Below are 21106 nucleotides of genomic sequence, written 5' to 3'. Positions count from 1 at the left end.
AGGCTTCTGGCAACCACACTACTGACTGAGCCATAGTTGTATTCCTGATTGTGCCTAAGTGTCTCGAATATATTTTTTCCAATACATCTTCCTAAAACAAAATTAGGATAACAAAACTTTTGACGTAATTTAATAAATTGTCCATGATTGTGAAATACTGTCAGTGTTAAAAGTATGTGACTTCTGGTCTGGTGATTTTTCAACACTATACCAGCAAATGGTATCACACTGTTGGTCACTCTTCAGCTCTTGTCAAATTTGATTCAGCCTCCCTTTTGATTTGCTGACTACTGTTGCGTCTTGGTCATATGAAATACTTCTTTGATGTCATTGCATGTAACCAAAAAACTTTTTTTCTAATTCCAGGATCTGTGGTAAAACTAATAAATCCAATGATATGTTAAGCCATTGCCACTTGACTGATTGGATAACCAGAGTTTATTCCTGGGTCAGCATGTCAACATGATTTTTCCGACCAGTTTGTTATGGACACTTGCACTCTTGAAACCAGTGGGAATTCTCCTGCCTTAAAGAAGTTGACGTCCAAACATACATGCTGTCTCAAAAGAGATCGGGTTTTGATTGCAGGCACCATTACTGAAACTAACTTCATATTTCAGATTTAGTTTGTGTTGAATTTAATTGTTGCCATGATGGGAATTGAATCCGTGTTCCCAGCATATCAGTCCAGTAACATTACAACTGTGCCACCACCTCTCCCTGAAATCCCCTCTGGGACCAAGATAAGGAGAATCTTTTAATCCTAGGATTTCAATCTGTGGAATTATCCAACCCAGAGGGCCCTGAAATGGGAGATGGAAATTGGATGAGAAAGTGGAACTGAAGTCAGGAATCGCCAGGATCTTATTCAGTGGTGTTTGGCAGGCTTGTCCTGTCTACTTCTGTACATATTAGTCATTCACCAGTTAGCAAGGCCATACAGTTTTTGAGGGATTAGGAGAATGGAAGGAGACTGTGAATTCTCCAGTATAACAAAAAGAATGCACAACCACCTTTGGGTTTCTCCAGTAATTTCCAATCTACACATTTAGTACCGTATTCTGCCTACATACTTTTAGCCTCACTAAATCAGGTTTCACAGCTGCTGCTTTTTTCCAGATTCCCATCCATCAGATGAGAAATGATGCCTTTGATAATTTGCTTGGGGCATTGTTGCTTGCCGGATCATATATAATACCAGAGGTGAGTGTGCAACCTTCAGTTAGTTTAGATGTCAGATTCTGTTCATGAACTTTGACTTGCATTCCTGAATTTTTCATCAATTATTTAGGTTGGTCTGTATTTTCAAGGCAAATTATTCAGAGGAAATCGGGTGAAAAAGGTTAATGCAAGGATTCTTACTGCATTTGCTTCACCTAACATGCATCCACTTGTTGAAGTTGAATTGGACATTACTGGTAAGTTACACCTGTACCTCAATAATTTTCCAATTTTGAGCACCATCTTTCTTTCTTTGACATAATGGGGAATTAACAGGAGTTGTTCTTCTTGACGATGAAAATATTACGATGAAATTCAACAGAGGCTCTTAAAATCATGAATGTGGAATTACTGGAAAATTACTGGAGAAAAAATTAATATTGACACATGTCTGTGTTTAGTTACTTCAAAGCAAAGCCAAGCTAGATCACTTAAGTGTTAATCTGTCTGTTTCAAACAGGAGTTTATGCAACGATCTTTGAAAGACTTGACTGAAAAGTGAACCTCAGCAAATAGAACAGGCCAAAGAGCGGAATTCCACATTTTTAAATAGTGCCAGAGCATTACTGATGGGGGTGTGTAGAAGGAGAGGTGCTATGTATTTTAAGGGGGCCAAGAGTCTCTATAAGTATGTCCTGGGAATGACGTTCAGTAGCTAGGGTATTCTATTCATGGATTGTCATCCTAAGGATCTTGCTGCAGCACTGGAAAATGTTCACCAAACTCATGTGTATGGTCAGGTTCAATGAATGCCCTTTAAAAGCGTGACTATAATCCACTGCACTACTGATCTGTCACACTATTCAATGCACTATGGCTGATTACTCATTCATCAGCTTTTAGATCTAATTCCCATTAATTAAATATTTAATATCACTCTAACAGACTTTTGTCCATCAAACTTTGGCTCACTTTCGGCGGTACACAGATGATTTCCATTTGCAGTTAGCATCTGATGAACAATAAGTGATATCAGGGAATGCAGCACATGGTGAACACTGTCAGCACCAAGTTTCACCTGGTCACCAGGTACCACCCCCGAGTCTTCCGGTCCCCTTTACCTCACACTATCTCAGCAGCATATTTCTACTTGACCACCACCCGACCCCCACCCCCTATGTGGACACCCACCATGTTGAACATCACCTCCAACTTTCTTCTGCTATCTCAGCCCTGACACCTTCCTTACATTCACCATGGTCATGTTTGCTGTGTTATGGCCAGCCATTGTGGTCATTGCCAATAACCTCATAGTGACTATGGCCCAGTCTTGGGACTGTACTGAAACATATCATCTCAATATGACCACTCCAGCAGATGGAAGTGTGACCAAACCTCTGGACTGTATATGGACATTTCCCTTGACTGACTGGACTGGAACAATCTCTCTTGATGTAACTGCAGATTATTCCTCTTGCTTAGACTTTGAGACATGGTCATTTGTTTGAAACTCTTGTGTGTGGTGGTTACTACGTAGGCAGCTGGTACATATGTCAGGTATGACCAATATAAACACAGCAGTGAAGAGTTAGGTGAGCCTTCAAGCTGTGCCAGAGATACCAGTTTCTTATAAGTATCCACCTGTTATATCTTTGTACTAGATAGAAATTAATTTAAATTAGGTTAACTGCAGATATAGTGAAAGGTCTGAGTTCATTTGGCTAACTGATGAGCTTGCGGTTAAGAGTAGTGAAAATAGCACTGGTTTGATTTCAGTTCTCAGAGGTAGATTACGGTCCAGTTCCTTTGCCCCCTTCCTGGGAATAGAAGACATTGTAAAGCCACCCTCATTAAGAATAGCCAAGAAAACAGCTTGCAATGAAGCATCAATAGGAAATGAATCCAGAGCAGTTTAGGCAGAGGAAAGATGAACAAATGTGTTGCAATGAATTTATGTTTATTTCCTTTATAGTCCACTGGGACTCCGTTTGGAGAACAAAGACGACAAAGAAATTTAGGGTACAAACCAATATGAATCAGAATGTGGGATTGTTAAGGTTATTCCCAGGAATCACGACTGTAACGGTAACCTTCCTTTTCAAACATGTTTATATTTTGTAAAGATTAAAATGTAATTAAGTCCGCACATCAGCATTAATAAAGGGGATATGTAACATACGTTAGTATTTTTTAAACAATGGACCAGTACAAAATGGTAAGACAGCCCAAAGAGTGAGCATTGGACTACTGGAAATGAGGCCAGAGAAGTAGAAATGGGAAGCAAAAAAATGGCAGAGGAACCGAATAGATACTTTGCATCAGTCTTCACATTGGAAAACACCAGCAGCATTCCAGAACTTCAAGAGAGTTAGGAGCAGAGGGGAGTGTCGTGGCTATCACTAAGAAGGTGCTGGGAAGCTGAAAGGTTTGAAGGTAGATAAATTGCCCGAACCAGATGGACTACACCCCAGGGTTTTGAAGGAGATAGCTGAGGAGATTGTAAAGCATTTGTGGTGATCTTTCAGGAATCACTGGAGATGGGGATGGTCCCAGAGGACTGGAAAGTAGCTAAGGTAACACCCTTGTTGAAGAGAAGGTGGCAGAAAATGGGGAATTATAAGCCAGTTAGCCTGACCTCTGTTATTGGTAAGATATTAGAGTTCGTTATTAGGGTGAGATCATGGAAAAGTTGGCAGTGCAAGGTAAAATAGGGCTGAATCAGGATGACTTCATCAAAGGGAGGTCATGCCTGACAAATCTGATAGAATTTTTTGAGGAGGTAATGAGCAAATTACACAAATGAGAACGCTTGTACACGATCTATTGCCCGAACTAGATGGATTTCACCCAAGGGTTCTGAAGGAGATATCAGAGATCTTTGACAAAGCGTTGCACTGGAGGCTGCTAAATATGATAAGAGCCCATGTATGAGGGGAAAGATACTAGCATGGATAAAGGATTGGGTGACTGGCAGAAGGCAGAGAATGGGGATAAAAGTGTGTTTTTCAGGATGGCAGCCAGTGAGTAGTGGAGTTCCACAGGTGCCTCTCTTGGAACCACAACTATTCACATTATACATGAACAGTCTGGATGAAGGAACTGAAGGCATTGTTGCTAAGTTTGCAGATAAGACAAAGGTAGGTGGAGGGTCTGGTAGTGTTGAGCAAGCAAGGAGGCTGCAGGAGGACTTAAACAGGTCAGGAGCGTGGACAAAGATATGGCAGTTGGAATACAATATGGGAAAGTGTGGGGTTATGTACTTTGGCAGGAAGAATAGAGGCATGGTGTCTAATTTCATTCAATTACACTCATGTAAAGTGCCTTATTATATTCTATTGTTATGCTAAAGGTGCTTTATAAATATAAGTTATTGCTGGATATCTTTCTATCATATTTGCAATTTGTATCCAGGTAAAAGCATTTCTACAACCACCGATGGAAGGAATTGTGTTAGAGACTTATGGAATGGGGAATGCTCCAAATAATCGCCCAGATTTATTGGACGAGTTTAAGAAAGGCATTGATCGTGGAATGTTGATAATAAACTGTAGTCAGTGTTTGCAAGGCTCAGTTCAACAATCTTATGCAACAGGAAAGGTGAGTCACTGATCTACTTAATGATTATGAGTAAAATCTCGTATTGAATTTCTAGCTCAGATTTATTCATCTATTCATATCAGTGGCTAGGGAGCATAAGAATAAATAATCTTCACTATCAACTGATGAATATCATTACTTGACCCCAAAATTGATCAAATTAAAAGTAGTTTTTAGTTTATTCAAGTATGGATAATTATGCAACCTGATTATTTAAATGAATGCTATGAGCTATTCTTTGGGTTGATCTGTTTGATGGAGTGAGGTACAAGATAGGAGTTGGACAACTTTACCTTACTCTTGACATGCTAGCTCATGCTGCACTGGTTCTCCAACCCTTTGATTAACACAACATTGAGCTTGGCCTTCCCTTCATACCTACCCAAATAGTGCAACTGCAGCACTTAGCAGGGATGTTACATTTTAAAAATAAATTACAAAGAATCTCTTTTTTTTGTGAGGCATTTGGGTGGTTAATGGAAATAGTTGGAATGATTTAACTATACTTTGAGAATGGACAGTCGCTGTGATAGATATTAGCATGCCTCATTAGTATGTTATTGACAAACTGCCAGTACCACAAGTGCTCTGCTGCGGTTCACAGGAACCTGGGAAGGTGGGCCTGTGCTGAGTCAACAGTTGGTATGGGCAGTAAGGGGCAGCTCTGTCAGCAAGCCACTTCAGAGATAGCTTAAAGTAGACCAGGCTTTCATGTTTCTACTTTGCCTGTATTTGATGACAGATGCACAGGCACATAATTGAACCTATAACTCCAAACAATTTTGCACAGGCTGTAATAGAGTACTGTTAAGTTCAGTAGTCCTGTGGAACATGTGAGATATTTGTAATCAGTGTGGGTGGATACATCGGAGTGATCGGAGACAGACTGAATATTTTGAGTTTGATTCAAATTGGAAATTTGGTGCACAGGCAGAAGCATGTACTCGAAGTAAAATTTATTGCAAGATGTTCAGCTTGCTGAGATGAGAGTTCAGTGAAATGAGTGAGGAGGTGTTTGTTTATGATCGTATGCTTTGGGGATTACATTGCAAAGTCGGGAAGTTTTAAAAACATGAATTTTAGAAATGAGAACAACTATCATGAGAGATGTAAATCTTTAGTAAATTGTACAAAAATCAATCTAAGGTATGGGAGGGTAGCTCTGCCAAGTGAATGCCAATCCTGTGGTATGTGGGAAGTCATGGACACTTCACGTGATTTAGACAAGTATATTGTAGGAAGTGTCACCAACTATAAAAACTTGAACTTGAGTTTCAGAGCTTAAGCCAACAGCTGGAGTCACTGATGCATCTGTGAGGTAGAGAATTACATAGCAACTTCAGAGAGATACAGGAGAAGAACTTGTAGACAGAGTACGAATGAGTGATGGCCAGGCCAAGAGAGTCTGGCAGGTAGTGCAGGTGTCCCTTGAGGTTCTGCTGAAGAAACAGTTTTCCATTATCCATTCTGGCGAGGGGTCCTCTGAAAAGTGCAGCAAGGGGAAAGCCTATGGAGGGAAGGAAGAAGAGTAGATAAACAGCTCTGATAGGAGATTCAGTAGTCCACAGTACAGAAAAGTGTTCCAATGGGCATAGACATGATCCCAGTAATGTATGTTGCCTCTTTGATTCCAAGGATGTCTGGGGGAGAATGCTCAGCAAGAGTTAGTGGTTGATGTTGGTACCAATGACATTGATAGGAAAAGGGATATGGTCCTGCAATCAGAAACTACGGAGCTTCTTCAAAAATTATCAAGCAGGACCTCAAAAGAAGTAATCTCCAGATTACTCTCAGTGCAAAGCGTAAGTGAATAAAGAATTAGGGCCTGTGACCATTGAGCCACCATGCCACACTTGGATGAAGGAAATGAATGTACTGTAGCTAAGTTTGCAGATGACACAAAAATAGGAGGAAAGGAAAGTGGTGAGGATGACACAAAGAGTCTGCAGAAGGATGTAGACAGGTTAAGTGAATGGGCAAAATCTTGGCAGATGGACTGTGGGAAAATGTGAAGTTATGCACTTTGGCAAGAAGAATAGAGGAGCTGAATATTACTCAAATGGAAAAAGCTGCAGCACAGGGATGTCGGAGTCCTCATGCATAAATCAGCAAGAGACTAGCATGCAATTTCAGCAGGTAATACGAAAGGAGTAGAGTGGTGCTGAAAAAGCACAGCAGTTCAGGCAGCATCCGAGAAGCAGGAAAATCGATGATTTTCCTGCTCCTCGGATGTGCCTGAACTGCTGTGCTTTTCCAGCACCACTCTACTCCGGAATCTGGTTTCCAGCATCCGCAGTCATTATTTTTAACTAGGTAATACGAAAGACCAAGGGAATGGAGTATAAAAACAGGGAAGTCTTGCTAAAACTATACAAGACACTAGTTAGTTTACACGAGGATACTTGACAATTATTTCTTATCCAAGGAAAGATATACTTGCATTGGAGGCAATCCATTGAAGGTTCACTAGGTTCATTTTGGGTCGAGAGGGATCTTTTTATGAGGCCAGTTTGAGTAGTTTGGGCCTGTACTCATTAGTGTTTAGAAGAATTCGAGGTGACCTTATTGAAACACACAAGATTCTTAGCAGGCTTGACAGGATAGGTGTGGAGAAGTTTATTTATCCCCATTATGGGAGAATCCAGTGTCAGAGGGCATAATCTCAGTTAGCACACAGATATGTAGGAATTTCTGATCTGAATGTAATGAATCTGCAGGACTCTTAACTGCAGAGGACTGTATAGACTGGATCATTAAGTATTTTCAAGGCTGAGATGGAAAGAGTTTTAATCAGCAAATGAACAAAGGGTAATGGAGATAAGGCAGGAAAGTGGAATTGAGAATTATCAGATCAGCCATGATCTCATTGAATGGCAGAACAGACTCGATAGGCTGAGTGGTCGACTTTTGTTCCCACATTTTATGCTCTTAATCCTCTTTTTCACTCTCTGAAATGTATTCACAACCTTTCCATAGTACGTTGCTTTCAACTGTTTGTAATACTCCAGCTGAGGTAAACTTAAAAAAAAATCTGTTAGCAGGAATGGTGTCAAAACCCACACAGACATATGTCCATTGGATCTTAAGTCCAATACCTGAACAACTCAGCATTCTGATTAGTAAGATATTATCCTAGGTGTTATCACCCCTGACATTGAGGAACAGGAGCAATATTGTTATGCTAAAATTGAAAACAACACTAGTTAGACCTCAGCGGGAATATTATGTAGAGTTCTGGGCACCAGACTTTAGGAAGGATGTGAACATATTGGAGAGAGCTCAGAAGAGGTTTATGAGAATGCTTCCAAGGATAATAAACATGAATGAATATAGATTGGAGAAGTAGAAACTATATTCCTTGGAGAGGAGAAAGCTAATTGGAAGCTTTGGAATTCCTGAGGCAGCTAAATAGCATGGATAGGGATAAACTGTTTCCTTTCAGAAAAAGGATCTAGAATGGAAAGACACAGATTTAAGGTATTTTGAAAATTAAGCAAACGTCATGTGAGTGCTCTTTCAAACAGCAAGTATTTCAGGTCTGAAACATATTGTCAAGAAGTGTGGAGGCAGGTGTTATTGATGCATGCTAGAGGGTTTAGATGATAATTTGAATAGGAACAACATACAGACTTATGGTGAAAAGTCAAGACAATGGCACAAATTCATTATGCTTATTCAGAGAGCTGGTCCAGACTCAATGGACCAAATGAACTCCTCCTCCACTTCAACAATTCTGTGAACATCCAAAGTTTAATATCAGTAATTTAGATTCCTGCTGATTTGGGCCACTGGGTATTAAATCTAATATTAATTGTAAGTAATTATTGCATATCTATGTTCTGTTCTCTTCAAAATAATTTTATCACATAAGTTTAATGTATTTCAAGTTGAATTTGTTTCATATCTTGTGAATTTTTGATTTCAGTCTCTTACTGACCTCGGCATCATTCCAGGACATGACATGACGCCTGAAGCTGCATTGGCCAAATTGTCCTATGTGCTGGGCAAGACTGAACTGACCATAGGGGAGAAGAAAAGGGTAATTTTATTTCAGTTACTAAATAATGTTCGGTGCTGTGCACATAATGCTTTCTTTCTTTTAATACACTTTAGATACAACATGATTTTATAAATACTCTGAAAGGCATTTTCTTTATGCAAATCATTTGTTTTTGCTATTCATTCATTGGATGTGGCAATAAAATGGGCAAATGTAGTACTTGCTGCACATTCCTAATTTCATTTGAAAAGCTGGGGGTAATTCACCTTTTTTGAACTGCTACCATCCATGTGATAGGTGTACCACAGTGTAGTTAGGGAGGAAGTTTCAGGACTTTCAGGACAGCAAATGAATGAGGATGTACTTCAGTCAAGATGCTTACAGAGAGAAACTTTTAAATACTTGGAAGCAGTCTGGCCAAATATTTATAGAATTTAAGTGGGTAAAGCAACATAGTTTGAATGTAGGCATTAAAGATTGAACTATATATGAGACCCTTAGGCAAGTAATTTTCCAAAAAGAACCGAAACATTCACTCCCTCCCTTAGTGAAAGTAAGCAAGGTACCTGTGAGTTGCATTACCTTTTGACAAAACAAAATCAGGTACATTGCTTACATTCCCTGCACACTCGGTACATGAGAAATGTCCAGTTTTCTTTTGGCCTTCTCATCTGCTTAGCTACTGTTTTTACATAAAGAGGAAAAAGTGATTCCGTGTCCCTTTTATCAAATTGCCTTAATCTTGACAATACTTTGAAAATCATTTAGTAATAAACCTTCCATATGCAAAAAAAAACTTCTTGGCAATTTCCAAATCCATTTTGATATATAAATGCCCAAGAAAGCTGATGCATTTCTTGTCATCATTTTCTAATTATTAGCCTGCCAATTTGAATTAAAGAATGCCATCAGTTTTGTGCGTCAGGATGAGCCTTCCCTTTTATGTTATGAACAAGGCTGGAGGAATGCACTATTGCTGTAAGTCTCACTATTCCTTGGCTCACAATATTAAATGAAAATATTTTTTCTAGTTTCCAGATGACCATTTAAATACATTATTTGTATAAGGCTATAAACCAAAAGATCAACCAAGTTTTGTAATGAACTCAATTGTTGTTATCTAGACAAAACTTATTCAATAAAGTTACAATAATTCATTAACATACACAGTTAGTAACATAGAAGGATAAATTCAGGAAAGCAGAAGGGAAATATCAGATTTCCCTTCAAAAATTGACTTGCTGAAGAAAGAAAACACAATAAGTTATTTTAGAAGGCATAAGATGTTCCAAAATCTTTTCCATATTCTGGCACATGTGGTCAAGTCACTAATCATTGCAGAGGTATCTGTAGTATTGCAGACACAAAACAAGATATAAAAAAATGAATAGGTTTCACCCTGAACTAAGCTAGAGGGTTTTGTTTTCATAAGTTGCCAAATCAGCTGGGCAGTTCATTCATTGCAAGCTTTCCTCCAAGTCAACTTGTTCTTAGTAGATTGCTCTCCAACTGAACCAATAAAACACTCTGTCCAAGCCAGTGATTATTCAAATCAGACCTATCAGGATCAACAGCAAAGCAAACTGTTATTGCCAGCCTTGTGACTTCTAGAAAGCTAAATTTAAAACAAAACTCCATAGGCAACAATGAATTTCCAATGATCTATTTTAAAGACACTGCTTCAGGAATGCCCAGAAAACCCAAAATAAATCAATTTTCCACAATCCATCAAGGTGTAAATCTTCTATGCAATAATAAATATAAAGAGTCTCCATAAAAGCATTCGCATGAATACTTTAGACATATAAGAATGCCATTGCAATTTAGTCTTTCTTGTTACAACTGGAATTATGCACAAAGTTTGCCCCAGCTGATTTGTTAGGCAACTGACCCCCACTGCAGTGACAACTGTGAATTCTGCCAACCAACACAGCTTGACTAGGCACAGCAGGTCATGGTATCAATATCCATGATTGAGAACTTTCCTCTTGCTGTGCTGTCTTGGATCACAGAGTGTTTCTAAGGGGTTCTTCAGATTTGGTTAAAAGTAGTTAAGAGAAGGCTTGACACAGGAACTTGCTTTAATCTGAATATTTATGAAGTGATCATCAACGAAAGGGAAAAAAAGAGCAATAAACCTCATGTCTTCCTGCCCTTCAGGGACCCCTCCATTGATAGCTGGTCTGGAGGCTTAGGTTCCTTCCTGGCGCTGTTTGCAATCCCAGTCCAAGGTGAAGTCCCAGCTACTTGAAATGAAACTCTTTTATTCAGGGTAACATACAGCAAAGTATAGAAAACCAAATACAGAAAATAAGCTGTCTTCAACACCTACAAGAATGTTCACAGGACTCATTCAAGGTCATGCAGCTGTCAAATATCATCAACAATTTTAGCCCTTCAGCCCATCCAAACATATGCTCACTATGGTAGTAATGTCCTGCTGGATTGGTGTGGAAAGTTTTGCCAACAGTGACTGCTGTGTGATTACTCCCTACGCATGTTCAAAACATAATTTATACTTTACCATGAAAGGACTATAATGGTCATTGCTTGCTGCATTAATAACCAGTTGGCCAAAGTTTACAGGTTATATTCACATAACAGCATTCTGACATCTCCTTCACAAATTTGTTATTCCTACAACTTTCTTTCTCTCGCAATCTTATTCTTTTGTTTTTATGTTCTATGTTCCTATTTGTACTGGTTGTACATATTTATGCCTCAACACTAGAGGATGCACTTTTTTTATTCATTCAAGTGATGTAGGCATTGCTGGTTATGCCAGCATTTCTTGCCTTTGCCTAATTGAAAGATTATATAGTGGTGGGTTGGCTTCTTGAATTGCTGCAGTCCTGAGGATTATTTACATCTACAGTGCCATTAGGGACGGAGTTCCGGGATTTTGACCGAGCAACAATGAAGGAATGGGGGATATAGTTTCAAATCAGAATAATGAGCAGCTGAGAGAGGAACTTCTAGGTGGTGGCATTCCCATGTATCTGTTGCCCTTTTCCTTCTAAGCTGTGGAGAATGTGCGTTCGCCTTTGAACAAGGCGTATGCAGTCCAGCAAGAAAAATGCTGGAAGAAGGTTGTTATTGCTCACTACAAATTGCAGTTTAAACTGTCAGTAAACCTGTTTGAACCCCTCAAGTAAACTGAAACCATGCTACTCAATTACTGATAACACAAGAATTACCTGCCTTGTAGCCACAGTATTTATGTGACTTGTCCAGCTGAGTTTCTAGGCAATAGTAACCCAGTATGTTGGTTATGAAAATTTGATTCACTCTTATTGAAGATGAATGTTGCCTGGCACCTGCATGGTGTAAATGTTACTTGCCACTTATCAGCCTAAGTTTTACTATTGTCCAGGTCTTGCTGCATTTGGATATGGACTGCCTGAGTATCTGAGGAATCATGAACAGTGTCGCACTAGTGCAAACATTAGTGAACACCGCCACTTATGACCTGATGATGGAGGGAAGATCATTGATATAGCAATTGAAGATAGAGACATAGAGATGTATAGCACAGAAAAATAACCTTCTATCAACCAGATTTTCGAAATAAATCTAGACCCTTTTGCCAGCATTTGACCTGTATTCCTCAGGCAGGGAGTAAAGGGTCTTGTGAGGGAGCCGTGGTTTAATAGGGAATTGGAATCCCTTGTGAAAGGGAAGAGGGCGGCCTATGTAAGGATGAGGCGTGAAGGTTCAGTTGGGGCGATTGAGAGTTATAAGGTTGCCAGGAAGGATCTGAAGAGAGAGCTAAGAGCAGCGAGAAGAGGACATGAAAAGTCCTTAGTTGGTAGGATTAGGGAAAACCCAAAGGCTTTCTATAGGTATGTCAGGAATAAAAGGATGACTAGGGTAGGTATCGGTCCAGTCAAGGATAGTAGTGGGAAGTTGTGCGTGGAGGCGGAGGAGATTGGTGAGACACTAAATCAATACTTTTCGTCAGTATTCACTCAGGAACGGGACTCTGTTGCTGGTGTGAATATTGAGTCACAAGTGATTAGAATGGATGGCCTTGAAGTATGTAGGGAGGAGGTTTTGGGAATACTGGAAAGGATGAAAATAGACAAGTCTCCTGGGCCTGATGGCATTTACCCTAGGATCCTCTGGGAAGCTAGGGAGGAGATAGCAGAGCCATTGGCCTTGATTTTTATGTCGTCATTGTCAACGGGAATAGTACCAGAAGACTGGAGGATAGCGAATGTGGTCCCCTTGTTCAAGAAGGGGAGTAGGGACAGCCCGAGTAACTATAGGCCAGTGAGTCTCACTTCTGTTGTGGGCAAAGTCTTAGAGAGAATTGTAAGGGATAAGATTTATGAACATCTGGATAGGAATAATGTGATCAAGGATAGTCAGCATGGTTTTGTGAAGGGCAGGTCGTGCCTCACAAACCTTATTGAATTCTTTGAGAAGGTGACTAAGGAGGTGGATGAGGGTAAAGCAGTGATGTGGTGTATATGGATTTTAGCAAGGCGTTCGATAAGGTACCCCATGGTAGGCTAATGCAAAAACTACGGAGGTATGGCATTGAGGGTGCATTAGAGGTTTGGATTAGGAATTGGCTGGCTGGAAGGAGACAGAGGGTAGTAGTTGATGGACTAGGTTCATCTTGGAGTGCAGTTACTAGCGGTGTACCACAGGGATCTGTTTTGGGACCGTTGCTGTTTGTCATCTTTATAAATGATCTAGAGGAGGGGCTTGAAAGCTGGGTGAGCAAGTTTGCGGATGACACAAAGGTCGGTGGAGTTGTGGACAGTGAAGAAGGATGTGGCAGGTTACAGCGGGATATAGATAGGTTGCAGAGCTGGGCAGAAAGGTGGATTCAATGTAGCTAAGTGTGAAGTCATTCACTTTGGTAGGAGTAACAAGAAGATGGATTACTGGGCTAATGGTAGGCTACTTGGTAGTGTGGATGAGCAGAGGGATTTTGGTGTCCATGTACACAGATCTCTGAAAGTTGCCACCCAGGTAAATAGTGCTGTGAGGAAGGCATATGGTGTACTGGGCTTTATTGGTAGAGGAATTGAGTTCCGGAGTCCTGAGGTCATGTTGCAGTTGTATAAGACTCTGGTGCGGCCTCATCTGGAGTATTGTGTGCAGTTTTGGTCGCCATACTATAGGAAGGATGTGGAGGCATTGGAACGAGTGCAGAGGAGGTTTACCAGGATGTTGCCTGGCATGGTAGGAAGATCGTATGAGGAAAGGCTGAGGCACTTGGGCCTGTTCTCATTGGAGAAAAGAAGGTTTAGGGGAGATTTGATAGAGGTGTATAAGATGATTAGGGGTTTAGATAGGGTAGACACTGAGAACCTTTTACCGCTAATGGAGTCAGCTGTTACTAGGGGACACAGCTTTAAATTAAGGGGTGGTAGGTATAGGACAGATGTTAGGGGTAGATTCTTTACGCAGCGGGTTGTGAGTTCATGGAATGCCCTGCCAGTAGCAGTGGTGAACTCTCCCTCTTTATGGTCATTTAAGCAGGCATTGGATAGGCATATGGAAGTTATTGGGCTAGTGTAGGTTAGGTAGGATTTGGTCGGCGCAACATCGAGGGCCGAAGGGCCTGTACTGCGCTGTATTTTTCTATGTTCTATGTTCTATGTTCTAAACCTTTCCTATTTATATACCCATCCAGCTGCCTTTTTAAATATTGTAATTTAACCAGTCTCCACCACTTCCTCGAGCAGCTCATTCCCTATACTCACTACCCTCTGCATGAAAAAAATTACCTCTTAGGTCTCCTTCGTATCTTTCCCTTCTCACCTTAAACCATCTAGTTTTTGACTACCTCCACACCAGGGAAAAGACCTTGTCAATTCACTCTATCGATGCCCCTCATGATTTTATAAACTTCAATAAGGTCACCCCTCAGCTTCTGATGCTCCATTACTCAGTGTCTCCCAATAGCGCAAACCGTCCAACCCTGGCAACATCCTTCTAAATCTTTTCAGAACCCTTTCAAGTTTAACAACATCCTTCCTACAGCAGGGAGAGCAGAATTGCACACAGTATTCCAAAAGTGACCTAACCAATGTCCTGTACAGCCTCAACATGACTTCCCAACTCCTATATTCAATGTACTGACCAATAGAGGACTGCAGTTGAAGTCTCAGTATCAGAGTGTCAGCTTCTGCATGGCTTTACATAGGGTGACTGTGTAAATTTCAGATAACCCATTTTTGGATCTGTATTCTTCTTATCCAGTTGCCAGTTCTCATTTTCACATTACCTGACATTTCTGAACAGTGTTCTCTATAAACACTAGTGAAAGCTGAAGATACACAATCAGGAAATTTCAATAGATGAGATTACCAACCTCCATGAACTCCTAGACTAGGTGTAGTGTTATCTGCTAAAAATCAATAAATAAATATTTTTAATAAATAGTTATTTTGGAATAAATTTATTATCCTGTGTAAGGTTTGAAACAGCACCCTGGGATTACGTATGATTATCCTGACACATTTTCAACTTGTTTTTACGACAACAAGCGTTTTAAAAATCCCAGTTAAAGAAGAATAAAATTCAATTTTAAACTTTTTCCAGTCCTTCCTTCAATTTGCCAAAATGATATTCTTGGGGATTGAAAACAACAAAAGTCACTGGAAGCATAATCATTTCAAAGAAGAAGTAACAACGCAGAGTTGCCAAGTCTGATACCCATGAGGATGGTCTCAACCGGGATATGGGTTCACGACAGGCGACCCCACTACACTGTACTGTTATGACATGGGGTAAGCTCTTCTGTGAATTTAAACCAGCCACACAGAAAAGCTCATCTTATGCCACAATTGGTTAAATTTCGAGACACAAAGAACTCTTCCAAATACCAATATTTAAAGAAAAAAATTTAACAATTTTATTCTTTAAGTCCAAAAGAGAACAATAAACAATAACTATTTATAACTGCTTTCTCCTAAACCTATTTCTACCTCTCACTCTCCAATACTGGTCCAATAAATTCCCTCTTAAATTTATGGCAAATCACTTTCAAACCCAGTTGTCACCTCTGGATATCAAACTTTCTCTGTAGATTTCTCTAGGTTTGCTTTGGTGTTCTGCTGCACAAATTTCTCATGGACAGGTACCTTTCAGAGAGCTAATCTGCTGGCTGTTATGTTGATGTTTGGCAGCTCTTTGCTGTTCTCCCCCAACTGTTCAAAATGTCTGATTTTATACTGCAAAACATCAGATCATTTCATTGACTTGATGCCATCCAAAACAGTAAAATTCAATTTCGATTGGAATTTGGTATCTGGGGCATAATTTAAACTGATTGGCCAAATTTGAATTTGTTTCATCCAAATGTTACACTTTTAAATCTTTCAGCACACTCTGTGCCAGCCAAAAATTTCAGCTCCCTTAAAGGTATAGTACATGTCTACAACTTCATAACAATACACACACATACACCCATAATATTACACACGATCACACTCACACCCTCATGTCGATACTCTCTCATACTAATCCTGTCTCTCAGACAGACAGACAGACACACACACACAGGTGCACACCCTCTCACAAGCATATACCCTGTTACACCTGCGCATTCCCTCTCCCCTCCCCCCTCCCTCTCCCGCACATGTTTGCGCACACAAATATAAATCTGTGGGCTGAATTTGTATTTGCAGATATATTCAATTTTGTTCAAATAGCACACAATCTGTAGGCAATTAATCCATGTGACATTTTGAGTTCCTACTTTGGAAATATAACTGGTCTGACTCAAGGTTGGAATACAGACAGATTCTAACCTCACATCTTTAATGCATTGTTTGAGCTGACATGTCACTTTTTTTAAATAAAACCTTGTTATCTTGGGAATGTGACTTGAAAGAAGTTCTGGGATTTATGTCTTAATAAATTGAAACATACAATCCATTCTAAGAGATTAAAGACTTCACAGCAATCTAGGTTTGTTCAATACATCGCATCAGTTGTATGACACTTTGAACTTTTTCTATAAATTCTGTGTCCTATGATCCTGCCTCACTAGATACCTGATGAAGGAGCAGTGGTCTAAAAGCTTGTACTTCCAAATAAGCCTGTTGGACTATAACCTGGTGTTAAGTGATTTTTAACTTTGTCCATTCCAGTTCAACATCAGCACCGCCACATCATCTTTTCTTTACTTTTCCATCATGTGAAGTACTTGTAGTCAACTTTTCAGGTAAAAATGCTTGTAGAATTATAGCACAACATTACTCCTGCTCTATCTCATTTAGACAGTTTTTTACATTGATCCAAATACTAATGTCTCTTTTTCGCCAACACTATCTTTGTCTTCTTAAAGCTTTTATTTCATTTTACTACCTTATCATGGAACAGAAAGTTTCATTTAAAAGACAAGTATTACATTCAATTTGTTAGGGACAAAACCTAGATCAATTTGTTGTTTTCCTTACGGATTTAGATGTAATTATTAAGAGTAAAACAGGGGAAGCACTGAAAAAGAAAATGCGCTAATGTTTGTCAAATCAATGTCAAGTCAGGAACTGTAAAAGAAAAACAAACAAAAATAGTATTAAATTGAGAGAAAAATAAATGGCTGAAAGAAGAAATAAGAAAATGTTGACAAATTAAGATTTAACATTTTACAAAATCCAATAGTTCACCACAAAAGGAATGAAATTCAAGTTTTGTTTGTTTGATTTCTGGGCAAAAGGCTTGATTGGATTTCAAGGGGTATTTAAAGCTCTTTTAAAAGTTAGATTTTCTTTTCTATGCTGAGTTGAATGGGCAAATGCAGCAATTTCATGAGTCTCACAGAGAGGTTAAGGACAAGGTATTATTTTCAGCAAGCTCACTAGAGTAGTAGTTGATTTATAGGGTACCTCTACTTCAGTAAGGTGCTTCACTAATTTGCACATCCAGTAGGGTATTCATTGTTCACCTGCTGTTCATTTTTTTCAGCATATTTTGACCAGATATTTTTGTCTTGTTTCAAATGTTACAGACTTGGAATCCATTTGATAATATTTTATTGCTGTTGATGAAATATAACTTAAATATATTTACCCATCATTTGAGCAGATGCTCTTACATGATTGTGCATGTTGTGATTTTGCAATGTTGAACTACTGAAATTTGTTTTGCTTTGAGATGCTGTATGAAAATCTGAGAGGAGAAATGAGCACAACACTTGGGAGTGAAAAGATCTCTCTTCAAGACAATCAATTTATTCAAGCTATTGCCAAGTCTCTCAATGTCAGCTGCAAAGAGGTAAACTTTATACTCAGAAGTTTTATTGTCCCATAGTTATAGAATTTACCATGTAATTTCTGTTAAACTTATGATAAATATTTTCAATCACTTTAAAGACTGCCGTGCTTTTGTGCCAAAATGTTATGATCAGGAAGTTAATAGGTAGTATTTGACAGAGGAGAACCAGCTGGACAGATAGTGAGAGCCCTGTGTTGCCACTTTGCACATAGAGTCTTATAGCACAGAAACAGACCCTTCAGTTTTTTAAAAGTTGTAATAGTACCTGCATCCAACACTTCCTCTGGAAGCTTCAAGAGCCAATTCAGCATTTAACTGACCAATGGTGGACCTTCCCCAGGATCAAGGAAAGAAAAGCAGAAGTTCCACTGACAGTGAGGCCCTTGTTAATCATAGGCTGGCAATTCTATTAAATGGAGACATAGCTGATGAGTTGATAGTTGCTTCTAGTAGAATATGGATGAGGGTTTTAAGGGAGCCTCAAATGGCTTTAAGTTGAATAGACTATATAAACCTTCCAGTCATGGAGCAAATCAGAATGTAGATGGGAAGATGATGGGGTTCACACCAATCATCATCCCCCAAAACCAGATGGAACCCACCATCATGCTTGCAATGTGAGAAACAGGGAGATTCATAGAGTCATAGAGATGTACAGCATGGAAGCAGACCCTTTAGTCCAACTCGTCCATGCCGACCAGATACCTTGACCTAATCTAGTGGCATTTGCCAGCACTTAGCCCATATCCCTCTAAACCCTTCCTACTCATGTACCCATCCATATGCCTTTTAAATGTTGCAATTGTACCATCATCCATCACTTCCTTTGACAGCTCATGCCATACATGCACTACACTCTGCATGAAAAGGTTGCCCTTTAGGTCCCTTTTATATCTTTCCCCTCTCACCCCAGACCTATGCCCTCTCGTATCCATACCCCTCATGATTTTATAACCCTCTATAAGGTCACCCCTCAGCCTCCGACACTCCAGGGAAAACAGCCCCAGCCTGTTCAACCTCTCCCTGTAGTTCAAATTGTCCAACACTGGCAACATCCTTCACCTTCTGAACCCTTTCAAGTTTCACAACATCCTTCCAATAGTAACCAGTGACAAAGAAAAGGAAAAGGATGATAATCAGAAGGGAGAATGCAGAAAATTAGGCAGGAATTTAAAAAGGAGATCCTCGAGGGGAGTAATACCTGAATTACTCCCGGTGCTACCAGCTAGTGAGAGTAGGAATTGGAGTAGAGAGCAGATGAATGCGTGGCTGAGGAGCTGATGCATAGGAGAATGGTTCACATTTTTGGATCATTGGAATCTCTTTTGGAGTAGAAGTGACCTATAAAAGAAGAATGGATTGCTCTTAAATTGGAAGGGACAAATATACCGGCAAGGAGATCTGCTAAAAGTACTTGGGAGGATTTAACTAGTAGGGTGTGGGGGGCAGGGGGATAGTGAGGAAAGAGATCAATCTGAGACTGGTACAGTTGGGAAAAGGAGTGAATCAAACAGTCAGGGCAGGCAGGGACAAAGCAGAAAATGAGATAGGACTGATAAATTAAACTGCATTTACCTCAATGCAAGAGGCCTAACAGGGATGGCAGATGAACTCAGGGTATGGTTCGGAACATGGAACTGGGATATCATAGCAATTACAGAAACATGGCTCAAGGATGGACAGGACTGGCAGCTTAATGTTCCAGGATACACATCCTACAGGAAGGACAGAATGGGAGGCAAGAGAGGAGGGGGAGTAGCGTTTTTTATAAGGGATAGCATGACAGCTGTGCTGAGGGAGGATATTCCCACAAAAACATCCAGGGAAGTTATTTGGGTGGAACTGCGAAATAAGAAAGGGATGATCACTTATTGGGATTGTATTATAGACCCCCTAATAGTCAGTGGGAAATTGAGAAAGAAATTTCAGTAAGAAAATTTCAGTTATCTCTAAGAATAATAGGGTGGTTATGGATGGGGTTTGCAACTTTCCAAACATAAACTGGGATTGCCATAGTGTTAAGGGTTTAGATGGAGAGGAATTATTATTGTGTACAAGAAAATTTTCTGATTCAATATGTGGATGTACCTACTAGAGAAGGTGCAAAACTTGACCTACCCTTGGGAAATAAGGCAGGGCAAGTGACTGAGGTGTCAGTAGGGGAGCGCTTTGGGGTCAGCGACCATAATTCTATTCGTTTTAAAATAGTGATGGAAAAGGATAGGCTGTATCTAAAAGCTGAAGTTCTAAATTGGAGGAAGGCTAACTTTGACGATATTAGGCAAGAACTTACAAAAGCTGATTCGAGGCAAATGTTCACTGGTAAAGGGATGACTGGAAAATGGGAACCGTTCAGAAATGAGATAATGAGAGTCCAGAGACTGTATATTCCTGTTTGGGTGAAAGGAAAGGCTGGTAGGGGTAGACAATGCTGGATGACTAGAGAAATTGAGGTTTTGCATCATATGAATACCAAAATATTTTGCTGTTAAAAAGTTCGTTAATGTTAAAATTTTGTTTCTAGTAAAAGATTAATGAATTATATTATTTATAACAAGTTTCTATCCTCTATTAAAACAATAGGAACTGGAGAATATCCGAGATGTTTTAACTCCTTCCTTGGCTTGTGCAGCTGCAAAGTCCGGTGATATCAATACATTGCAGGAGATACTGAAAATGGTAAAGAAAAGGAAAACACAAGCAGCAATCAAAATCAATAGGTGTTGAAGTTACAAAACAAAATACCAAGTAGTGGAAACATTTGAGAGCATCAGATAGCATCTTTGGAGAAAGCAGTGAATGAGAATTCCAACATGGCCATTTGTGAAAATTGTTTTGATGACAGCTCCAATCCTGAACTGTTAATATCTTTATTTCCTTCAGTTATGATTTTTGAGCAACTCAGTGTTTTCAGCATTTTTTATGTTTGTTTTACAACAAAAAAATCTCATTAGGCAGCTTTGTTATTATTGAGTTTTCCGTCAATTTAGTCGTCTTCATTGTCTAACATCTACATGGTTCAGACAATTTAAATGGAAGGACAAGAATTAATTTATTTAGAGCTTTTTTTTTGGTGTATATTTTTCTGTTTGATAAACTCAGACCAGA

The 21106-nt window shown here is 39.5% G+C and overlaps 1 protein-coding gene across 1 annotated transcript in view; it reads left to right on the top strand.

The window, feature by feature from the left end:
- The window catches only part of LOC132818198 (60 kDa lysophospholipase-like), a 108742-nt gene that overhangs the window by 52079 nt on the left and 35557 nt on the right, over positions 1 to 21106 (top strand). Inside the window, exons 5-11 of the mRNA XM_060828975.1 lie at positions 1120 to 1203; positions 1292 to 1418; positions 3134 to 3246; positions 4573 to 4758; positions 8684 to 8797; positions 17879 to 17998; positions 20582 to 20677. Coding sequence (XP_060684958.1) covers positions 1120 to 1203; positions 1292 to 1418; positions 3134 to 3246; positions 4573 to 4758; positions 8684 to 8797; positions 17879 to 17998; positions 20582 to 20677 — 840 coding nt within the window. The remainder of the gene's footprint in view (positions 1 to 1119; positions 1204 to 1291; positions 1419 to 3133; positions 3247 to 4572; positions 4759 to 8683; positions 8798 to 17878; positions 17999 to 20581; positions 20678 to 21106) is intronic.

The sequence above is a fragment of the Hemiscyllium ocellatum genome, chromosome 8, assembly GCF_020745735.1.
Source record: "Hemiscyllium ocellatum isolate sHemOce1 chromosome 8, sHemOce1.pat.X.cur, whole genome shotgun sequence".
Lineage (NCBI taxonomy): Eukaryota > Metazoa > Chordata > Chondrichthyes > Orectolobiformes > Hemiscylliidae > Hemiscyllium > Hemiscyllium ocellatum.
The sequence above is the reverse complement of the archived record's forward strand: the minus strand, read 5'-3'. Positions and strand labels throughout refer to the sequence as shown.